Source organism: Cynocephalus volans, chromosome 8 (genome assembly GCF_027409185.1).
Source record: "Cynocephalus volans isolate mCynVol1 chromosome 8, mCynVol1.pri, whole genome shotgun sequence".
Lineage (NCBI taxonomy): Eukaryota > Metazoa > Chordata > Mammalia > Dermoptera > Cynocephalidae > Cynocephalus > Cynocephalus volans.
Genome location: NC_084467.1, coordinates 52,449,700 through 52,471,133, shown reverse-complemented (window position 1 = coordinate 52,471,133; position 21,434 = coordinate 52,449,700). Strand labels below are relative to the sequence as shown.

Here is a 21,434-nt window from a genome sequence, read left to right as displayed (position 1 = left end):
AAAGAGGACACAAGATGATGGAAAGGTATCCCATGCTCTTGGGTTGGAAGAATTAACATTGTGAAAATGTCCATACTACCCAAAGTGATATACAAATTCAAAGCAATCCCCATCAAAATTCTAAGGACATTTTTCTCTGAAATGGGAAAACCTATTCTAACATTTATATGGAATAACAAAAGACCATGCATAGCCAAAGCAATCCTGAGCAAAAATAAAATAAGATAAAATAAAGCTGGAGGCATAACACTACCTGACTTTGAATTATACTACAAAGCTATAATAACCAAAACAGTATGGTACTGGCATAAAAACAGACACACAGGTCAATGGAATAGAATAGAGTATCCAGAAATCAACCCATACACCTACATCCATCTGATCTTTGACAAATGCACCAAGACTACAACTGGGGAAGAGACTGCCTCTTCAGCAAATGGTGCTGGAAAAACTGGATATCCATATGCAGGAGAATGAAACTAGACCCATACCTCTCACCATATACCAAAATCAACTCCAAATGGGTTAAAGAATTAAATATACACCCTGAAATAATAAAACTCCTAAAGAAAACATATGGGAAACACTCCAGGAAGTAGGTATGGGTACAGACTTAATGAATACAACCCCAAAATCACAGGCAACAAAAGGAAAAATACATAAATGGGATTATGTAAAACTAAAAACCTGCACAGCAAAAGAAACAATTAACAGAGTGAAAAGACAACTAACAGAGTGGGAGAACATATTTGCAAAATATACATCAGACAAAGGATTAATATCTAGAATATACGAGGAACTCAAACAACTTTACAGCAAAAAAACAAGTAACCCAATTAAAAAATGGGCAAAGGAGCTGAATAGGCATTTCTCAAAGGAAGATATATGAATGGCCAACAGACACATGAAAAAATGCTCAACATCAGTAAGCATGTGGGAAATGCAAATCAAAACCACTTTGAGATACCATCTCACTCCAGTTAAAATGGCTAATATCCAATAGACTGAGAATGATAAATGCTGATAAGGTTGCAGAGAAAAAGGAACTCTCCTATACTGTTGGTGGGACTGCAAAATGGTGCAGCATTTATGGAAAATGGTTTGGAGTTTCCTCAAACAATTACAGATAGATCTACCGTATGACCCAGCTATTCTACTGCTGGGAGTATACCTAGAAGAATGGAAATCATGTCAAAGGGATACCTGTACTCCTATGTTGCAGCACTATTTACAATAGCCAAGAGTTGGAACCAGCCCAAATGTCCATCATCAGATGAGTGGATAAGGAAACTGTGATATATCTACGCAATGGAATACTACTCTGCTATAAAAAAGAATGAAATACTACTATTTGCAGCAACATGGATGAACTTAGAAAAAATTATATTAAGTGAAACAATTCAGGCACAGAAAGAGAAATATCACATGTTCTCATTTATGGAAGCCAAAAATCAATCAATCAATAAATATACAAACAAACGGTGGGGGGGGTAGGGGTGGGGAAGAAGACACAACAATCACAATGATTCCTTGAACTTTTTAAGACAAGTGAATAGATATGATGTTGATGGAGGGGGAGGAGGAACAGGGAGGGAGGGAAGAGGAATTGGTAAAGGGACACAAAAATCAACTGCATTGTATATTGATGAATTTTAAAAATAAATAAATAAAAATAAATGTGTTTGGTGAGTTTCAATCTATTGCAGTTTTTATTGAAGCTGATGTTGTCCCATCTTTGCCTACCAGAGCTTCTTCTAGTTGGCTCCTATATCTTTTTGACATTAATCTAGAGGTCTTTGATAGCTTCCTTGCCATCTGGTATATCAAGATGTTCCAGGCACATCTTGTACATATCCTCTCCATGACTTGAAATTGGCCATTTATCTAGAAATCCCTGGTTCCCTTTAATGGGAAGTGATATTTTGAAACTACAGTCTAGACCATAGGTATGCTCATTATAACTGGGTTGGTCATTGTTTCTGGTTTGTACTGATACTTCCAATTTATATTCAGGCTACAGGGTTTTTTGGTTTTTGTTTTTTAACTTAACCTCTTCTATAGTATATAAGGAGATACATCTGTATCTCCTTTCTTCCACACTGAGAGTCCTGGCTCTCAAGGACATGATAGAATTAGAATATCCCATAATTATCCATTTGCTTAGTCCCACATGTAATAGTCTCAAAATAGCAATACTAATACTACCACCATCAATTATGATTAAGTGAAAATATAATTTTAAGGTATTTTTATTTTGGGTATGCTATTTCCATTTCCCCCATTTTAATGGCTTTACTATATCTAGATTGTCAGATTATGTACACGTTATGTACTATAATCCATCCCTTTTAACCCTCATTTAGTTATTCAATTAAATATATATACCAGGGTACTTCAAAATTTCATGGAGAGATTTATATTACTTTTTAATTTTATTTTTCCACGAACTTTTTGAAGTATCCTTGTATTTAATACCCACCATCAGTTCTTATGTCAATGATTCTTCAGTCATTTTGGTTACCTGAAGCTAGTGCAGTGGTATCCCATAAAATTTTCTGTGATGATGGAACTGTTCTGAACTTATACCATCCAATATCATAGCCACCACCAGATGTACTCTTGAGCACTTGAAATGTAGCTAGTTTGACTGAAGAACTGAATTTTTAATTTTGCTTCATTTAATTCATTAAAATTAAAATCTACCATATCGGTCAACTCTAGTAGATTTTTTTAGAAAGTGCTCATAGAAACAATATTCCTTGAGTTCTTGCATGCTGATAACAGTTTGCCTGCACTTTTTATATTTACAGGTCTGGTTTTTGTATATAAAAATCCTTGCTCACATTTTATTTCTTTCTTTGAAAATCTTAAGTATGTTACTTCATTTTCTTCTGGCATAAAAAGTTGCTGTTGAAAAATCTGATGATAATATAATTTTTTCCCTTATAACATGTGTGCTATTTGGCTAAATGCCTAAAGATTTTTTTTTCCTTAAAACTCAGTCATTTTACTGAAATATGTCTTAGTGCTTTAGTAGACATTTTCCACAGTCAACCACAGATGATAATTTTATTAATTGTGAATGTCACTGCATGCTATGTACTATGAAGGCTACCATTTTTCTTTCTTTCTCTCTGTCTCTCTGTCTCTCTCTCTTTTTTGTAGTTGTTGTTGTTTTGCAGCTGGCTGGTACAGGGATCAAGTCATGGATGCATCTCATTTTTCAATAGCAAAGAGTTAAGCATTTTACTCCAGTCCACAGGCATAACCAAATCAATTCCCAAATCTAATCTTTGAGATCTTTGAAATCTTTGAGGGTCTGTTACCTAGGACCACTCCTGATACCAATTTCTGTATGAGTCAGTGGTCAGTCAGGATATAGAAACCACACCAATAATTAGAACAGAGATAATGTATTGTAAAAAAGAGACAATAAATTTATAAATGACATGACTATTTTAGATATCTTTTCTTGGACCCACAGTATACTCTTTCAATATGTAATTTCAAATACTGTTATTTTTTATTTCAGGAAAAATGTTAGTATTTGGTCTGTTTTCCTGCTTTGGGTTTCATCAGTGACTCCTGTTATCCATATGTTGGATTGTATTTGCCCATCATCAATATTTGTTACTTTCTCTTGAATTCTTTTAATTTTTCTTCATTTCTTTTTTTTTTTTTAGGAAGAATCTGTCAAAGAAATGCTTTATTAATACAAACACACACAAACTATAAAGCACTAAGGAATTTAAGTATCTATGTCATAGCAAACAGGTGGCAATTCAACATCCAGGCTCGACAGAATGCTTGAAGGAGACTGCAACAGATTAGACTCCCATGGCCGAGGGACCATCTTCACAGGTGAAGGGGGGCCCAGCTGAAACAGCTTTTCGAGTTCTCTGTCCTCATCAAGGATCATGAGAGGCACTCCATTCAAGGGGAGGTGTGCAATCTGGTGCTCTTCGGGCAGATCAAAACTTTCAAAATCTAGAGGATTGAAGGGAAAGAATTTTTCAATTTCTGGATAGGTGTCATCTGAGGCAGGAACAGAGCTTTTTGCTTTAACAGTCTTCTCAGTCATGTTTTTGGCAGAGATGGTTGGCTGTTTAAGTTTGAGGGGTCGATTAGTTTTTACCGACTTTTCTGTAGCTCTGTTGACAGTTCCCAAAGCCTTTCTAGCAGTTTTAGGTAAGGCTGGTGGAGCATCAAACATTTTGCCAACACGTGGTGTTGAAACCTGAGATTTCCCATCTAAGGCTTTGAAAGGCCCAGACCCCAGCTTCAGCCCATCCTTAGGCGCCACGCGGATGCCTGGTTCTCCGTTTTCCTTATCAACAAAGATCAGAGTAGCCATTCTGGATTACTCGTTCACTCGCGTTGCTCTCAACCTTCTTCATTTCTTTTTGACTGTAACATTTTTCCTTTTTTTTTTTTTTTGTTCTGACTGGTAAGGGGAGCACAACCCTTGGCACGGTGTGGTCTGCACCACGCTCAGCCAGTGAGCGCACCGGCCATCCCTATATAGGATCTGAACCCGCAGCCTCGGTGCTACCAGCGCCGCACTCTCCCAAGTAAGCCAAGGGGCCGGCCCCATTTTTCCTTCTTTTTACCCCCCAATTTTTAAGGCATTGATTGTCATATTTATTTGCTTTTATTTTTCTCCTACTGTAACCTTCACTTTTTAAAAAAGTGTTTTCCTTTAATTGGTAATTTTTCCTTGAGTTCTGTCATGTCTTTTCTTAGTTTTTTCTAATTCTGGTTTATCTTGTTTATATTGTATTATTTTCTTAATATCATTTTGAATACAGTTACAGTTTTGATTTGTTTTTGAGCGTGTCTTTCAGATATGCTTTCATTGTCTACAGGGGTGTTATCCTGCTCCTTCTTTTTCTCTCCTCCTCCTCCTCCCCCCCCCTTTTCTCCCTCTCCTTCTTTTTTTCTTCTTCCTTTAATAGTAACCTTGTATGGAATTTAATCTTGATACTTTGTTTGTTATTCATTTTAATGTAAATTTGGTTTTATTGAACTTTTAAAGGAAGGCTTGTTTCAGATAGATTTTCTAACTTCACAGACTCTTCTGTTTTTTAATCTATGTAGTGTTAACAAATATAGCAGTCTGCTTTCTGAGATTTCCTGGCTCTGTTTTCCTCCCACACTTTGGTCGGGACCTTCTTTTTCATTTTTCTCTGTTACTCTTATCCTGTGCCTATCCTATTCCACTCTCAGCAGTTTCTCCTGTGGGGCTCCATCCTGGAAGGGAGGCCTGTTGGGTCTGTTTCGGGAGGTCAGAGTGATTAGTTGGCTCCAGCACCTTGTAGGCCTTATTCCTGGCCTCTTGTTAGAGTTTCTGCTGCTATTCTCAACTTACCCTCTGCATTTGTAGTCAGTATCTGTTGCCTTTTGGGGGTGGGGGGGTTAGTTCATCAGTTGCATCACTGTTTTCTTCTGATTTTTCCAGCACAAATGCTGATATGATAACAGATAGATCTTGTTACTGTGGGTGTTTTTTCTCTGTGGGTTTGTGGGGATCTCTTGTCACTTAGTGTTGTTGTAAATATTGCTTGTATTTGGTTTTATATTAATTTTTCTGTATGTCTTTATAGGAGGGTTCATCAAGATCCAAAGCTAGCTGCTACTGCTGCCACCATTGTTTGCCTTCAAGTCTTTGATGATTTTGTTAATATGCTGTCCCTCAGAGATGTGATATGTTTTTGACTCACTATTTGCTTCACTTCACTTGTTCCTTCCTTCCATGATAAGGGAATCATAGTGGAGACTTTACCACTTGCCAAAATGGTATTCCAACTTTGTGTTCTGGAATGGAAAAATAACCACAGAATAGGTTCCTGAACTTTCTTGGCTCATTGATGCATTTTGTTCAAAACTGCATGTATCACTTGACCTTCCTAAGTGCTTATTCTTACTAGTAGATCACCGTTGCCTTTTGTGTCCTTAAGGATTAATGCTATCTAAGAACCAGTGTCCAATAATATCCTCAAGGTCTAGATATTTCCCTTTTCCCAGTGCACAGTTACCTAGGCAAATGGCTTCAGTTTCTCCAAGGAGACAAAGAAGTTTACGATTTATACTTGAGACAGTGCCAAAAGATACTTGGCGTCATTATTCAATGGACTCAAACTGTGAGTTGGATCAGTTTCTGGGAATTGGGTAAGGGACTCTGACTTTCTATTGGGACAACTCAAATCAGCCTCCCACTTTCTAGACCTTTTTTCTTGACTTTTTAGTTGCCCATCTGTTTCAATCCTAGGAATCCCATAATAAATAACCTCATTCTTGAGAGTCAAACCATTCTGATTACCACTGTATTCTTGCCACTTATATGGGAACCATTTAGTGCTGACACTTGGTCTTTGCCACTCCAGAATCCTATCGATACAACTGAACTCGGCCTATTTCAATAGCAGTATCTCCTATATAGGACAGCCATTATAGTGTTTTAAAGGGTGTTTGTGCTTGAACCACAGTTGTACTTCTCTGTTTCTTAGTGAAGGGAGCATTCTTTCAGTCATCCTGGCAAACACAGTTAAAGATGGCGAAAAAACAGTTCATACATAAGATTTCCATTTCAAAATTATGAACTCCCTAATTCTTTGGATTTCTCTCTCCCCTCTGCATTATATCAAGGAATTTTTGACATTTCAATTTTACTTGGGGTAGGCCTCTTCTGAAACCAAATTTCAATTGATGAACTGAGCAAACAGATGCATTCTCTTGAATTAGATCACTGAATTCAAAATCTCTAGCAAATGCATTTCTAGCAAAATCTCTAGCAAATGTTGATAATTCCTTCTCTTTTATCTAACCGTTCCCCCACATGAATCCATTATGACATATATTCCCCAGGCTTCTGTAGATATAAATAAGCAGGAAATTGCAAATATTTAAATAGGTAAACTCTCTTTACTTGTCTCTCTGAGGCATGGGATTTGACTTTTTTTATAGGTCAAAAGACAATAAAAATTATGATGGTGGAACATGAGGATACTTGGCATCCTCTTGAAGGTAAATACCTCAGGTAAGGTCATTGCAGGGTCTCCACACAAGGCAGAGCTAGCTTTACTGGATGGGGAGGAAAGATTGTTTCTGCTGGTAAGTGAGGCTCAGTGGATATTGGAGGCTCCAGGGACACATATTTATCTGAATTTACCCAAATGTTTTCAAAGCCTAACTTGAACATAAGAGACCTGGTGAGGCTGTGAATTCGATTAAACTTGTAATTCAAAACTTACATGATCAGCCTTGGCAACTTTTGGACATCATCCCATTGGCTTTAAGAGAACAGAAGTGGTTTGCTGGTAGTTACAGAAACTCTCCAATCCTCTAGTTTTGCCTAGAGCTTGAAAGTTAAAGAAATTTAAAGCCCTGAGCTTATGGTTCCTTTCTTTAAGCTCTCCATGGCTTCAGAAGTGTTCAGCCTGACCTGGAGTCCTTGGGTGCCCCATTCCTACCGTACTGACCCACCAAAAGCTTGGCTTCAATAGGCCCTTGACACAAGCCCACCAAAAGCATGACAACTTAAGTAACTCTATACTTAACTGCGTCATGGACTGCCTGCTGGTTTCTCATTTTTCAGTGGGAATTGAATCATCCCTGCCTTCAAACTCATCCAAATCAGATGACTGCCCCCAAATCCCCATTGTGGAGAGTCTGTTGTCTTTAACCACTTCCAGTTTTACAAACTATATTAGAGCTCAGTATAGGAGATAGAAAACACCCTAGGTATATTAATCATTAAAGGATTTTATATAGGAAATGAGGTGCTTTAAAAAATGGTTGGAAATGCTAGAGTAGCATGAGTCTGGAGACCACCACTGGAACTGTTAAGTTCAGTGCTCATCATCATAGATGCTACTCAGAGATCAGGTAGTTGGAGTTAGTAAGCCATTTCTGTCACCATTGAAAATTTGAAATTGTCACCATTGAAATTTTCTTGACACTCATAAAAGTGTTAACCAGGCACTGAGTCTGGTCATCATTGCCCCATAGATGCATTTTTATAGTCATGTTTTCATGAGCTTGCATGTTAGCAGAAATAGCAACAAGACAATAGCCTCCATTCCATATCTACCTCCCAAAACTTTTGTGAGTTAATAAATCAACAGAAACTCAGTTGCATACAGAACTCTATCTGCAAGAGAGTCTGGGAGATGTAGATTTTAACTTTATAGGCTCTCCAAGGAGGTGAGATGCTATCCACTATATCAAAAAACTAAGTACTTTGGGGGAGAGGGGGACTTATATTAGTGAGTTTCTGTTACTTGATGTAAAATGGGAGAAAAAACTATAGTGAGGTGAAGGGTTAATGGCTATATAAACAGGAAGAATAGTAAACTCTCTTGAAGAAGTTGGCATATGGAGAAGAGAAAGATGAGATGTAATTAGTGGGAGAACACAGAGGAAAGGAGAAGTTTCTCTTTAGATATAAGAGATTTAAGCATTGTTATGGGCTGAGGGGGAGGAAAATGGAAAAGGTGGTTGAGGATTTAGGATAGGACACTAAGGGTAATTGATGGAACACGGACTGGAGGAAGTTGGAAGGCAGGAATCAAGGTTCTGGGCATCAGAGTTATCCTCAAACAGAGAAGCAAAAGGAGCAGATTTACTCTAAAGAGAGTTAGGCATCTGCCAGGAACTTGAACATGCAAGGATTTAACACATGCAAGGATCCCGCTGGATGTGGGAAATCAAGGGAGCATGACCATAGAGGAACATGTGTCCGTTTCAGTCATGTAAGAGTGGTTTGTGTAAAGATGACTTAATGTTCATGTAGTTTCTGTTTTTTTCAAATGAATTTATTTTGGGGCATCTCATCTTTCAAATACTTTGAACTAGTTGATAGATATTTATTTGGGGCAAATAAAATCCAACTGGTATTGCATAAAATATGAACACTGTTCCACAACCACTGTGACAGCAGTGTTCTACACTATGGTAAATGTGTGAAACTGGCCAATACTGGATCAATAGATAAGTCAGGACTCAACATGGCTCTACTCAAGCCTCGTTCTTACACAGCATCCTCCATTTCTGCCAGCCATCAGAGCTCCATAACTTAACTCCAGCTGTGGTTGATACGGTCCTTTGTATGACCTTGAAAAGCAAATTATTTTTGGTTGGGAAAAACAATACAACAATGAGGTTATATCTACCATAAAAATGTCTACCCTTAGGTGTGAATATAAGAAAAAAACTGTCTGGTTAGCTCAGTTGGTTAGAGCAAAGCCTTATAACAACAAGTTAATGAGTTCGAATCCCTGTACTGGCCACTGGCCCGCCCCTCCCCCACCAAAAAAAAAAAACCAAACCAATATGATAACAGAAATTTTGGACTAGGTTATGCAAAAAGGGCCAAAAGTGGGTGTGTAGGGCAGAATGCAACCTGCCTGCACATCTGTCTTTTGCTAGGGCTGCTAGGTTTACAGCATCTGGGCAGGGGCTTTTGTGTGTCAGGGGAAGTGGAAAGCAGAGTAAGTCAGTTCTCTCCTTGTAGTTGATGTATTTAGGATGGGAAGCCATGTGGGTGAGCAGAGGGGTGATGTCTGAGCAGCCTGCTTGAGGTGAGCTGTGATGTGGAGCAGCTTTATCAGAAAAGTAAGCAGATTTTCAGTTTCCTTCTTCCTCTTCTTTCGTCAATCTTGGTGTCAGTGGGTTATTTGGACAGGCCCTAATCTGTCCCATATAATCTCATCCTCACTCTCTCTACACATCCATTATCCTAGATAAACCCACAATCCAAGTAAAAGTGGTTTGTGCAAATGTAATGCAAAGGTGCCCTAAGATAAGTCCCTGAGCAACCTTCTCAACCAGACATCTGCCCCAAGCCCTTCCTAGAGAGATAGTCTGGAGCTACCACGGTCTTTGATCACATGATATGTGATTCTGAAAGCGAGGTTAAAAAACACTCTCCTATGATGTGTTACAAACTTGTCTGTGCTTCTCCCTTCTCCCTGATACATCCCCCAGAAGCTCAATGCCTTTCACTGCCTCTGTTTGCCAAGATCTCTTCTCTTACCCATCCCAAATCTAGGGCCCTTCCCCCTATCTTTTAAGATAAATCCTACCTGTGTCCCTTTTTCTCAGGGCTCTGTGAGGTGACTGGCTAGCTAATTTAATTAACTAATGCACAATAAAGTCTCATTGGCTTCATACATCACCCTCTGAGGATAACATTTGCATTTTAAATGAAGCTTCTTAGACTGTCAAGCTTGGCAAGTAGCTTATAGATCATCAGAACAAATGCACTAATTTTATAGAGGAGGCCATTGAGGCTCTGAGGCCTCACAGGACTTGCTGGAGGTCTCAGGGCTGCTAAGGGGCAGAACCACAACTGGAACCAGTCTGGGGGTTAGCATACCTTGCACCATTACACACAAGCTCTCACAACATGCATAGCTAATAGAAGAATCTGTAGGTACCAAGGAGAAAAAGAAATATTTTGATTCGTGTATTTATTGCATATTCAACATACATTTACATGCAAAGTTATCACTCCTTACCTACAATTGCTGTTTTTACCACTATTTATTTCTGTGGTGCACTTAGCACAGCATATCGCAATTGTTTCTTACTTATATGTCTCCCTACTGGACTCTGAGCTCCTAAGGACAGCAACTGGGCTCTGTTTGTCGTTGTATCCCAGCACCCAGGCCAGGGTAGGGCAGAGTGGGAATTCAGTATACATTGCTGAAAGAATGAATGAACAAGTCACGAGGCACAGGGGAGAGAATCTTAGGCACCACGCTTTCATGGTTCTGAACAACGTTGTTCTATTGGTGAGGCATTTTTCCTAACGTTCTTCAAAACATGTCAGATACTTGCCTTCCTCCTCTAGTTCCTCTTAAGGCTGGTTTTTGGCTTTAAATAATTTTTTTCCTTTGGGTCATTGATGGCGTAAAACTGATGTTACCTCTCTAGTTTCTTCTGCTTCTAAGATTTCCCCATACACTTATCACTTCCTTTTGCAAGACTGGGAAATGATATACTGACAGAATACCAGATTAATCTGTTCTGATTTTTTTTTTCTCAGCTAGAAGAAAAAATAAGAGCCTTCTGAAGAGCCTTCAAATCAACAGTAATTTCAGATTTTCACAACATAAAGAGGCTGAGCACAAAGTGAATTTGACACTTTAAAAAATGTTGTCAGCTTCCCAGTAGACGGATGAACATGCGTCCACTTCATGAAAGCTTGTTTCATAAGTATTCCATAAATATCCGTGTCAGGGTTGTTAAGTAATTAATATTAACCTATTGAGAAAGCATTTCTTTTCTACGTGGTTGATTTCTAGTGGGGAGACTAATTAAATATTAAAGACCATGAGAGATGTTTTCTGTAATTACAGTTTCTAGCTGTATTTACAAATGATGTGCCTGCATGCAGAGTGAAATAATATTATTCATAAAAACTATTATTCAAAAAATAGTTCATACCATGAACACGTTTTTATTCCTATACAGAAAATATGGATTTTTTTCCATCTGGACTGCCTCTGCCCGAGTTTGTCTATAGTTACTTATTTTACTACCCTTCACATTTGCCCTCATAGCCTCTTTCCTACTTCCACCATGATGTGAAAGGCTACCATTCCACATCTTTATGCCTCTCTGGGTTTTTTGTTTTGTTTGAATCACAAAAGGCTTCTGTATGCGTTACAAACTAAGAGTTTGCTAAGACAAATGGGAAATATAGCAACACAAAATAAAACAGATAAAGAGTGTAGATTTTAAGTGTTCTCACCACAAATAAATGATAAGTATGTGAGGTTAGGCATATGTTAATTAGCTTGATTTAGCCATTTCTTAATGAATACATGTTTCAAAACATCATGTTGTACACCATAAACATGTACAATTTTATTTGTCAATTAAAAAAACAAAGACAGCTTACATAGACCTGTTGTTAAAAGTTCCTTGTCTAGTCCCCCATGTGCCTGCCCGTGGTTTCCCTTTTCTACCCCCTCCACTCCCTTCTACCCACTCTCTCTCCTCTGTGCCTTTCTCAGGAACAGAAAGGCTTTCTCACATTCTTCCCGGTATCTACGCAGAGCAACCTAACCCTCTGCACCCTATTCCAAATCCCCACAATCCCTGGCTTTTCTTTGTAAATGCAAGAATTCTGTCAAAACTTCAAAACCACTGCATGTAAGAGTCCATACCACCACTTCCTCTGATAGTCCCCAGACTGGGGACGATCTGCTTGGGATGGCCATGCCTGGTTTTGGCTCTTTCTTTACACTTAATTTTCAAGCAGAAACCATCATAAAATTTTAGATTTTCCTAACCCCTGAAGAGCACATGAACAAGCCAGTTCTTATTTTTGCTTTTATTTTTCTTTATGTAGTTATCTTTTGCTGTAAAAATACACACTTTTTGGTGATTTTAGATTATTGGCCTTAAGAAATAACGGAACAGAAATATTTCAGAAGCCTCCTAACCGACCTTGCTAATTATATATATAAATTAAATGGATTCAAGTAGGATTGTTTCTGATGCAAAGAACCTGGAGTTGTTTTTAGAATGTAAAACGACTATGACTTTCCCATGTATGCTGAAAGAGGATTAGATTTACTGTGTTTAAAAAGGGAGAAATAACTTTGAATAGGACATTTACCTTATATGGAGAAAAACATTTCAATATCAAAAGTTTCTCATTAAAAAAGAAAACTGCCTTTTATTCTCCAAAAACCAGGAAGAGGAATTAATCTGCTAATCATTCAGAAGTTCTACTTCCTTCCATTTGAGGCAGTCTTCAGTAACTACGCACTTGAGAACTTGGCCGGGTGAGACCTGCAAGAAGGAAAATCACACCTCATACTCTTTCACCCACAGTCACAGGCCTCAAACACTTTTTTCCAAAGTCCAGTGTCAGATGGAGAGCTCCTAAATCTCTTTGTTCAATGAATTGGACCAGGCATGATGGCTTTTCTGATAAGAGCTTTCCTAAATTTAGGTTCATTTAGCATTTTAACCAGGAAAATAAAAATACAAACTGGAGTCTTTCGAAGTGTTTACATATTACTAGACATTTCAAGCACATGCTAACTAGGCAAATATTGTTTAAGGAGAAACGAATAGACACAGACGGTGTGGTCTCTACACCAAGATGCAAGAAGTGGGTGCATTGTTGACGAACAGCAGACACTAAGCAGTTTTAGGGGCAGAAGGATTCACTGTGCACAGAGATAACTCCTAAACCTTTTGCTAACTTATTCATTTATATTTTTATTGGTGATTTTTAATTTATTCCATTTTTATTGAGTCCTCTGTGCCAGTCATTGTGATTCAGAAGGGATATAATTCCAAAGATGTATTAGTCAGGATTCTTGGTTGCAAGTATCAGAATGTAACTCAAATGTTTTAAGCACAAAAGAGAATTTATTGGCTTATATAACTGAGAAATACAGAATGAGCTTGTTTCATATACTAGAACCAAGGACTAGATGATGTTATTTAGGCTCTATTTCTATATTCTAACTGTGCTTCCTCTCTAGGGTTAGCTTAAATACATGGCCATGCTCTTCATGAGATGGGAAAGATGGCTGCTGGTGGTCCACAGCCTCTATCATTATCACGTTCAATTCAAAAGGAAAAAAGGGACCTTCTTGTTCCAGGATCCATATATTGATACCATGGAAAGACTGTCCAATCACATGCCTGTGCTGTCAGTCATTGTTGTCAAGAGGATATGGTGCCATGACTGGCCAGGCCTGGGTCACATGCCCAAGCCTGCTGTAAGTGGGTAGATAGGACACTGTGATTAATGGTATCAGCAGAACCATGTGGAATAAAGGAGCAGTACTTACTTTCCTAATGGAAAGAATGGTTCTGGGCAGACAAATATAACTGATGTCCACAATAAAAGACTTAGTCCTTTCTTCAAGAAACTCTCAGTATGGTGAGGGAGATGAGCATTTAAGCAACTATAATAATTGAATGAATGCTAGCACAGGAGAGAGAATTACAGATAAATACAGAGTACTGTGTGAACTCAGAGTGGGGACCTTTAACTCAGATTTGGGGGATCAATGATGGTTTCCTGGATAGTACACCCCATGGTTAAGTCTTGATGGACAAATAAATAGGGCTATCAGGTGAACTAGGGAGTGCAGAATAGATTTGTTGTGAGTAAAAATAGCACAAACAAAAGCAGCGAGATGACAAAGGATAAGGGCTGTCTGAGGAACCCTGAATAGTTTGAAATGGCTGGAAGGCAGCATGTTCTGGGAAATATCAGGAAAAAAAGGCTGGAAAAGTACATAGGACTAGACCATGAAGATTCAAAAGGGACCTAATGTATTTAAACTAAGAGAGTTATTGAGTTGCTTGTGTTTTGGGCAGCACAGATTAGAAGGGACACAGACTGGAGGGAGAGACCCAATGCAGTAAATTGAGTGAGAAATGATGAAGATCTAAATTTAAGTAATGCAGTTTAGGAGATGTTCTCGATAGGACTTGATGACTGATCAGATGTTGTTGGTGAAGGTAAGGGAGGAGTCTGCGATGATTATTAGTTTTCTAGCTTTGGAAACTCAGTAAATGGTATCATAATTCACCAACATAAAGAACCAGAAGTTTTTGATGTAAGATCATAAATTTAGGTTTGGACAATCATCTTTATGATACAAATCTGCCACATCCCCAGAAGCTGGATGGCCTCATCAGAAGATACTACAGAGGACATTTCCGTCTGCAGTAGAGATAGAGACAAGATGACATCTCACGATCCTTTATGCCCCAACCCAGCAAAAAGTCCATTTCTAATTACTTTTAACTACATTTACCTTCCTCTGTCAGATGCCCCTGTGACTTTTATGTGTAATATGACCTTCTACAGAAAGGAGGGAATTCCAATACTTATGCTCTATTGACTTAGTCTTCATAAGTTAGCACCCCAGTGATATAAAAAGTGGAGTGGTACTTAATCATTCCCTCCACAGACGGGGTAGGGACTAGGATGGAATCAAAGGCTATCTTTATTTTTTTTCAGTAGGCAATTGCCACATTTATAGTTTTCTTCCACTTCAAAGCTTACAAGATAAGAGTCCAAGCTTCCCCGTCTGACCTACACAGCCATGAACAGCCTGGTCCAAACCATCTTTTCAGCTCTATTTCCTGCTACTGCCATGTAGACACTCAACTCTGATCAAGGTGCTCTGACCTTCAAATGGCAAACCGTGACCTAGAACCTGGCACATAATAATAAGAGTTATAATAATAATAATAATGACAATAATAACACTTAATAAGAGGTGCTGAATTTTTGAAAGAAAAATCAGAGAAAATCAAGTGTCTCTCCTTCCCTCTTTTTGAAAAGATAGTTTTTTTCTTGTTAAATAATATTTTCATGGTAAAAATTAAAACACACATGAAAATATAAAGAATAAAATAAAAATTACTGATAATTTCATCACCTGTGATTAACCATTGAAAACCTTTAGGTGAATTTCCTTCCAATTTTTTTCTATGTATGTAGAAGTTTTTATGTGAATGGATATACATATATATACACACACATACATACACACATACAGAGATATGTTTACACATATGCATACACAATCTCATTAGATAAAATGTTGAATTTTGCATTCTGTTTAACTTTTATCCTAAACTTTTCCCCATATTTTTGAGTTCTCATGCATAATATGCTTTTTAATTGTCTGTAATAAATATCTACTTAGTGGTTTTATAGTTTATTTAACATTCTCCTACAGTTAGATATTTAGAATGTTTCTAGATTTTGAAAATTATAAATATCCTATAACAGCACTGTAGGCAAATTTCATCAGCATTTCTAATTATTTCTTTAGATAAGTTTTTAAAAGTAAAATTCTGGATTAAAATATACAAATATTTACACTGAGTAGAAGACTGTTTTTTAGGTCAAAAAATGACTGTGTGATGAAAGTTAATAAAAAAATTAGCTTGAAAAGCAAATATATGTATATATATATAGACATTTAAAACAATTCTTTTTTTTTTTTAAGGCAAAACCACCTACAAACTGGCATATTTGTTTATTTCTCAGTTTGTGAAAATGTCCTTAATTTCTTGACGTAGCAAACAAATTTCAACTCTGATTGCTGTGCAAAAGAAGAGAAGATAATCTGCTTTGCAATGAACTTTATAGTTCAACTGCATACAGGCAACATGCTATATATGAAAAAAATTACTAACTGAACTACAGGTATTAAATACTGAAAAAAGTTAACAGTTTTTTATAATTTATTTTATTTAACAATCTAGGAAGTTTTTAGCCATTAGCAGTTCCAGTGCAATTTCAGGTGCAATTGAAAATTCAGGAATCTTGGTGGAGCTGTTAGTGTAGTGAACGTTGTAGGTAAAATACATGCATACTTTTGATAGCACATGTGAAGGGATCTCTCTAAAATTGACCTCACTGGTTTCGTTCTCAGCAAACTGACCTGGACCACTCAACGCCTTGTATCATTCCTGATGTTGGTGCATGTTCTGTTTTTACAATAAATTCATGACCGTCAGAAGATATCAATTTGACATCCATGGCTTCAGGGCCTTCACAACCACTGTAGGCTTTCTCCTCCCCATCCATTATGTTCTTATGAAATTCTACTTTCCTTCCACAGGAACTTTAGTAGTTTCCTGAAATCGCCAGCTAAAACAATTCTTGATCCATGTAGCCAGGTTGTTTTCTAGAATTAATTTTATCAACTTATATTCTCATCAGACTATATGCGAATGATTATTTTTCTGGATATTTAGGCATGTATTAGGTTGAAAACTGGGCTTATGGGGTTTTTCTTTGTTACGTTATTAAACATCTAAGTAAGTTGGGGAATAATTTATATTTTAATGATATTTCAACTTCTAATAGACTATGTTTCTCCTCTTATTCCAGTGCTATTTGTGGTCCTTTAAATTTTCAAAGTTTTCTTCATCTCTAGGTAGGTTCTACACATTTCCTGTTAAGTTTATTCTTAGGTATTTCTATTGGTATTGAGAATGGGATATTTTCCCATTATATTCTCTTTCTTTCTTTTTTATCCCCACTCTATATGGTACTGAACTTTATTTTATTTTTTTTTTATTGATTATGCATATTCATGGAGAATAAAGCTGACTGTCACCACTTGTGTCCAAGATGTAATGGCCAGATCAATACTATTAGCATGCCATTACCACAAATTGTGATTATTCCCCGTGTCCCCCACCCAATTAATCCCCGACCTCCCTCCACCTCCCCACTCTGCAACCCTAGGTATGCTCTCTCTCTCTGCAAGTCCAGCCCAACCCTGTGGTCTTTCCTTTCTTCCTTTCTTTCTCTCTTAGCTGCCACTTATGACTGAGTGCATGCAGTATTTATCCCTCTGTGCCTGGCTTATTCCACTCAACATAAGTTTCTCCAGGCTCATCCATGTTGCTACAAATGGCAGAATTTCATTCTTTTTTTATGGCAAAGTAGTATTCCATGATGTATATATACAACATTTCCCTTATCTATTTGTCTGCCAATGGACATTTAGGTTGTTTCCGTATCTTGGCTATTGTAAATAGAGCTGTGATGAGCATTTGAGTGCAGGTATCCCTTTGACATGATGATTTCCAGTCCTCTGGATATATACCTAGAAGTGGGATTGCTGGATCATGTGGTAGATCTATCTGTAGTTGTTTGAGAAACCTCCATACTGTTTTCCACAGTGGATATACTAACTTACAGTCCCACCAACAGTGTAGGAGCGTTCCCTTCACACCCTCAGCAGCATTTGTTATTCTCCATCTTTTTGATTATAGCCAGTCTGAGGTGAGGTGATATCTTAATGTGGCTTTAATTTGCATTTGCCTGATGCTTAGTGATGGTGAGCATTTTTAAAGCGCTTTTTGGCCATTTGTATGTCTTCCTTAGAAAAACAGCTATTCAGCTCCTTTGCCCATTTTTTAATTGGGTTATTTGTTTTTTTACTGTATAATTGCTTGAGTTCCTTGTATATTCTGGATATGAATCCCTTGTTGGAAGTATAGTTTGCAAATAGGTTCTCCCACTCTGTAAGTTGTCATTTCACCCTATTGTTTCCATTGCTATGCAGAAGGTTTTTAGTTTGATATAATCCAATTTACTTATTTTTTCTTTTGTTGCTTGTGCATTTGGGCTTTTGTTCACAAAGTCTGTGCCCAGTCCTAGTTCCTGAAATGTTTCCCCTATTTTTTAACCTTACAGCTTGCAGATTTATTGAACAAATACTACTAAAATAGCTAAAATACATTGGGTACTTGTCATGAGTGCATCAGTAAAGATCACATTGTTACAAAAGCCTGCATTTCCAGCGGTCCACAACTGCACTCTACATAAATGCCACAGATGCAGAATACTGTTTTCTTGCCCTATTTACACAACTGATATTCCTATAATGTTTTACAATCTCAGGTCTTATACTTAAGTCTTTAATCCATTTGGCATTGATTTTGGTATATGATGAGAGGTGCATATGGATGTCCAATTTTCCTAGCATCACTTATTGAAGAGGCAGTCTTTTCCCCAATGTATGTTTTCATTGCCATTGTCAGATATCAATTGGCTGTAAGTCTGTGGGTTGATTTCTGGGTTCTCTATTCTGTTCCACTGGTCCCAGTGTTCATTTTTTATGCCAGTACCATGCTGTCTTGGTTACTATAGCTTTGTAGTACAATTTGAAGTCAGGTGGTGTTATGCCTGCAGCTTTTTATTTTTTTTTTTTTTTTTTTTTTTTTTTTTTGCTCAGAATTGCTTTGGCTATCTGGGGTCTTTTTTTGTTTCATATGAATGATAGGATTGGTTTTTTCTATTTCTGTGAAGAATGTCATTGGTATTTTGATGGGGATTGCATTGAATCTATAGATCACTTTGGGTAGTATGGACATTTTCACAATGTTAATTCTTCCAATCCAAGAGCATGGAATGGCTTTCCATCTTTCTGTGTCTTCTTTAATTTCTTTTGGTAGTGGTTTGTAGAGATCTTTCACTTCCTTGGTTAAATTGATTCCTAGGTATTCAAATTTTTTGGTGACTATTGTAAATGGGCTTACTTTCTTGATTTCTCTGTTTGTTAGTTCATTACTGAAGAATATAAACACAACTGATTTGGGGGCATTGATTTTGTATCCTGCAACATACTGAAATTATTAACCAGCTTTAAGAGTTTTTTGATAGAGTCTTTAGGTTTTTCTGTATACAGGATCATGTCATCTGCAAATAGGGACAGTTTGACTTCATCTTTTCTAATCGGGATGCCCTTTATTTTGTGGGTATTTCTGAAGGGGAGGAGAAAGGTAAAGACATTTAAAATCTATTCAATGAAATAATAATGGAAAACTTTCCAGGTATAGGAAGAAACACAGACCTTCAGATGCAGGAAGCTCAAAGATCCCCAAACAGGTTCAATCTGAAAAGATCCACTCCAAGACATGTTATAGTCAAACTGGCAAAACTCAAAGACAAAGAGAGAATCCTAAAAGCAGCAAGAGAAAAGTGTCAAGTCACTTATAAGTTCTGGGCAGGTGGCTGGCCCATTCTCCTGCCTGCCTTGGTGCCTCCCCTGTCAGTGGAGGCATGGTGCAGGGTCCTGCCTCTACCTCCATTGTATTTTCTAATTAGTCATCTCTGCCACATAAAAAACCTATTGATTTAAAAACATTTATTTATTTTTAAAATTTCTTTTCCATCTTGTAAAGAAAAGGAAAAAAGGGGGGAGGGAGTGTTTTGACTTTCTTCCAAACTTGCCTTGCAATTTATTCTCCTCTAAATTTTGTTCACATGGTCTGGCTGCCCTAGAAAGCCCTTTGAATGCTTTTCTACCTAGGAAAATTATACAATGATGAGGAAACTGTGGTGAGGCTGCCTAAATCCCTCCAGGTAGAGAATGCGGGCTCTGGAACCATAAGGGGCACTGGCTAGAGGTGCTCAGCACCATTGCCAATGCTGTGTTCTCTCTGCCGTCAGGCTCTGTGCCATCGCTGCAGGTGCCAATACCAGCCGATAAAGGGAAGAAGAAATGCCTGGTCATGCCTCACACCTGCTAGGCTCACTGTTAGACACAAGCGCCTACACTTACTGGCCCTATAGTCACAGTGCACCAGTCTCTGTTTGTGGCCAAAAGTTTAAGCCCCTCCAGTCACTTATTTTCTCTGATATGATTGTGGTGTTTATTTACTGTCTTAGTCTGTTGGGGTTGCTCTAACAAAATACCATAAACTAGGTAGCTTATAAATCACAGACATTTATTTCTCACAGTTCTGGAGGCTGGGAAGTCCAAGATCAAGGTGCTGGCAGATTTGTTGTCTGGTGAGGGCCTATTTTCTGGTTCATAGATGGTGCCTTCTCACTGTGTGCTCACTGGCAGAAGGGGTGGGGGATCTTTCTGGGGTTTCTTTTATAAGGGCACCAGTCCCATTGATCAGTGCTCTACCCTCATGATCTAATCACCTTCCAAAGGCCCCATCTCCTAATACCATCATCTTGGGAATCAGGATTTCAGCATACAGATTTCGCAGGGAAACAAATATTTAGACCATAGCATTTGCTTCTTGTTTTTTACTTCTCAAACCACTCTTCTATGCTCTGCTCTGTGATGCTGGTGTCAGGGTCTGCAAATGATATTTCCCAGAAACCCTCGTAACTTGGTTTCCTATTAGCAAATGGGAAAAATTGAAGGGAGATTGGAGGATGGAAGGAAGAGGGAGGGATGTTTTCTCTTTCTAGCGTTGGTGTTATTACAGGAAAAACAACAAAAAAATACAGCTATGGCTTCTGTCCCCTGCTTCATTTGTCACTCCCCAAACCAGTGCTCTGTACCCTCTTCAAAGCACCAGCACCAGCCAGCCACACCCTTCACCAGCACATGGGTGGGGGCCCTCCTCTGACCCAGGTTTCACTAACTCCACCTCTTCTTTGTTCTCCTATAGACCTACTGGTAAGGAGGGGAGGTGGGCAAAGGCCCGCAGGGGGCCCATGTTGTCCTACAGGGCAGAGGCCTCTGCATTGTCTTCAAGCAAGGAAAAGTTCTTGCTCCCAAGAGGGAAGGGTGGGCCATATCTTCAGGCTGAGAGAGTTCAGAGGAGTCCAGGAGTTCAAAATGTGAAGGGGTATTCAGCTAGATAATCCCAAGTGCTAGGTCCTCGTTTTTCCTAACCAGAGCTCTGACCCTGCATAACAGATATGCTTTGGTTGGTCATTTAACCTTTTCTGGAATTCAGCCACTTTGACCTCAACTTTCTCTGCCCTCTCACTGCAGCAGATGAGAGCCTCATTATAAGCTACTAAGGAGCTGTTCTAGCTTTTGTGCTTGGTTTTTCAATTGCCTGTTGATCTCTCATTGCTTTTCATTATCTTTTTCTAGGGTATCAGTGACACATTAACAGGCATTCAATCCCATTTTCCATATAATTAATAATTACCCCATACTCCT

The 21,434-nt window shown here is 38.2% G+C and overlaps 1 protein-coding gene and 1 pseudogene across 1 annotated transcript; both read right to left on the bottom strand.

Moving 5' to 3' along the window:
• Positions 1-3,708: 3,708 nt before the first annotated feature.
• On the bottom strand, positions 3,709-4,354 carry LOC134384983 (securin-like). The gene has a single exon (XM_063106819.1). It carries the CDS (start codon positions 4,352-4,354, stop codon positions 3,749-3,751), a length of 606 nt encoding a protein of 201 aa, XP_062962889.1. The 3' UTR covers positions 3,709-3,748.
• An 11,897-nt stretch (positions 4,355-16,251) lies between these two features.
• Positions 16,252-16,646, bottom strand: LOC134384970 (elongin-C-like; annotated as a pseudogene).
• Between the last annotated feature and the right edge of the window lie 4,788 nt (positions 16,647-21,434).